The sequence below is a fragment of the Sinocyclocheilus grahami genome, unplaced genomic scaffold (genome assembly GCF_001515645.1).
Source record: "Sinocyclocheilus grahami isolate Dianchi unplaced genomic scaffold, SAMN03320097.WGS_v1.1 scaffold12746.1, whole genome shotgun sequence".
NCBI classification, from domain to species: Eukaryota; Metazoa; Chordata; class Actinopteri; order Cypriniformes; family Cyprinidae; genus Sinocyclocheilus; species Sinocyclocheilus grahami.
Genome location: NW_015514584.1, coordinates 1 through 1168, shown reverse-complemented (window position 1 = coordinate 1168; position 1168 = coordinate 1). Strand labels below are relative to the sequence as shown.

General features: G+C 38.3%; 1 protein-coding gene across 1 annotated transcript in view; it reads left to right on the top strand.

The window, feature by feature from the left end:
• The window catches only part of LOC107578915 (oral cancer-overexpressed protein 1-like), a 2746-nt gene extending 1757 nt beyond the window's left edge, over positions 1–989 (top strand). Inside the window, exons 3-5 of the mRNA XM_016264818.1 lie at positions 150–220; positions 325–442; positions 564–989. Coding sequence (XP_016120304.1) covers positions 150–220; positions 325–442; positions 564–635 — 261 coding nt within the window. The 3' untranslated portion in view covers positions 636–989. The remainder of the gene's footprint in view (positions 1–149; positions 221–324; positions 443–563) is intronic.
• Positions 990–1168: the final 179 nt, after the last annotated feature.

The following is a 1168-nucleotide window of genomic DNA, read 5'->3' as shown; positions in this document are numbered from 1 at the left end:
ACCTGTGCAACTTAAGACTGGTTTTGTGGTCCAGGGTCACATATAGATATATATAGCCTACAGTTTTATACATATTTACTTTTAGTAAGCTATTTAAACTATGTAAGTGCATGAAACATCTGATATTCATCAGTTGTTGTGTTTTTCAGGTTTCTTTTTATTATGGATTTGCCCTTGCATGGAAATGTCTCTTTCAAAACAGTAGTGATGTTAAAGCAAGGTATGTTCTTTAACACATAACAAACACTGCTTTTCATCAGTAGTAGTAAGATTATTAGGTAGTAAGATAATTTCTCGCACTGCTAAATTTCTCTCTACTTCTAGAAAAAGGCTGAAAGCTATGGAATCTTTGATTGGATTGATCCAAAACTTTCCATATGAGGACCCTAAGTATGAGAAACTTCAAGAGAACATGGAAAGGCTGCGTGCCAAGTTTAGACAGGTAATGTCATCAAACATGCCCCATCACCTCTTTGTTAAAATGCAAGCTGACTGTTTCTAATTGGTTATTTTAACTTTTAATCATCAAAATACTACCTGCCTAGCACATTTCACCTCTACAGGTGTGCTCTTTACTGAACGTGGCAACAGACTTTAAAGAATATATAAGAGGATCAACAGGAATGTCCTTCTGAGAGATGGCAGGAGCCTTACAGCAGCCATGGCAAACTCAGAGCGCCTCCTGTGAGCAAGCCATGATGATCTTCTGCAGACAGACAGTCTTGATGAAGGGGTTTGTGGTGTTCACGTGCCGTGTGTATAAGAGAGGATCGTTATCACTCTCACTGGACTCGTAAGTCAGAATTCTGGAACAGCTCTTTAAACTGAATTCTAGAAAACACAGAGTGGAAGAATCTGAGTGATATACTTAGGTGTTTTAAAGTGAGATCAACAGGGGTGAAATAGCAATGGCAGTGATATGAGTTAATTTAAGACAAGCCAAAGCCACCGTCTTCATAAGAATATTCCATCTCCCAAGATGTTTTTTTTTTTGTTTAGCAATTTTAACCCTTCTGTGTGTGGATTCCTACAAAGATGACAATGAAAACCATCTTGTGGTGAAATTGGGAGAAAGGTTTTTGCCATCAGGTGGCACCGCCTGCTGGTAAACAGCAAGTACTGCAGGATTGTTACTTGTAAAATCAGTATTAAACTGGATATAAGCAGC